This window comes from Egretta garzetta, unplaced genomic scaffold, assembly GCF_000687185.1.
Source record: "Egretta garzetta isolate BGI_Z169 unplaced genomic scaffold, ASM68718v1 scaffold94, whole genome shotgun sequence".
Classification (NCBI taxonomy): Eukaryota; Metazoa; Chordata; class Aves; order Pelecaniformes; family Ardeidae; genus Egretta; species Egretta garzetta.
The window spans coordinates 5,641,806-5,642,901 of NW_009259683.1; the positions used below are offsets into that span (position 1 = coordinate 5,641,806).

Genomic DNA, 1,096 nt, shown 5'->3' on the forward strand with positions numbered 1-1,096 from the left:
TTTTTGGTTCTTAGATAAAGTCCAGGCTGCTGGAGAGCCACGGTTCCTGCAGGGCGACGTGTAACATGAAACCTTCCCAGGTTATTTTAGACCTAGCACGTTGGCACCCTGGGAACGGTGGCCGAGAGCCCAGCTTGTTGGGTTCACTGGTGAAAGTTACCGGGGAATCCTTAGGAAGCAGGCAAAGCGGGGGAAAAAGAGAGAGAGAGAGGGAAAAAAAAGATGCAGAGCAGTTTTAGCACTCTCCTAAAGCCACCCCAATGCCTCTGCTCCGCTTCTTCATTGTCAGAGAGCGATGCAAGGAATATGCCCTCTGTCCTGAGGACCCAGTGCATTTGTGGCACATTCCTCCTCGCCCCCCTCCCCCAGCTCATTAGCCTCGGAGTGTTGGATATTGAGAGCACGTTTCTGGGGCCGTGGGCGCACTTCCATGGCATCGCGGATTTTCTCTGACTTACAAGTGAACTTCACAGAATTGCACTGTTTTGCCCAGGAGTCGTACTGGGGAGGGGGGGAGGGTTGTACTGGGGTGGCACTTATTTTTAATAATCCCATTTTAAGACGTTTACTTCCAGTGTTGGCTAATGATTCTCCTCCTCTCCCCTTCTCTCGAGTTTATGTTTGCCTGGACTGTCGTATCTCTTTTTCGGGAAGTTAAACTTTTAGCAGGACCATTCTGATGCTGCTTTGCATTCGAGGGCAATAAATTCCGGAGCAAATGGCAAAGCCTCTTCCATGATCTTTAGCTGATGTCCATAATTATACTTAAATTACAGCCCCTCTGTAGCCACAGCCATGGCAATAGAGTGTGTCTGTGTAAACACACCCGCCTATGCGTGCACACACACACGCACACGCACGCAACACATGCGTGCAGCTCCCCGTGTCGCACACGTGTGCGTGTGTGTGTGCGTGTGCGCACAGGCTCCCAACGCGCAGAAGGGATCGCTCAGCGATTCATACGGGTGCTGCCTACTTCACTTTCCCTTAGGTCCACCTTAAAGCCTCTTTGTAATCCCAGTTACCCCACCACCGTCAGCACGCTGCACATCCGCATTTCCAGCTGGTCAGGCAGGAAAAAAAAAAAGGAAAAGAG

The 1,096-nt window shown here is 51.3% G+C and overlaps 1 protein-coding gene across 1 annotated transcript in view; it reads left to right on the plus strand.

Moving 5' to 3' along the window:
* The window catches only part of HOXA6 (homeobox A6), a 1,937-nt gene that overhangs the window by 392 nt on the left and 449 nt on the right, over positions 1-1,096 (plus strand). The window contains exon 2 of the mRNA XM_035894061.1: positions 925-991. Coding sequence (XP_035749954.1) covers positions 925-991 — 67 coding nt within the window. The remainder of the gene's footprint in view (positions 1-924; positions 992-1,096) is intronic.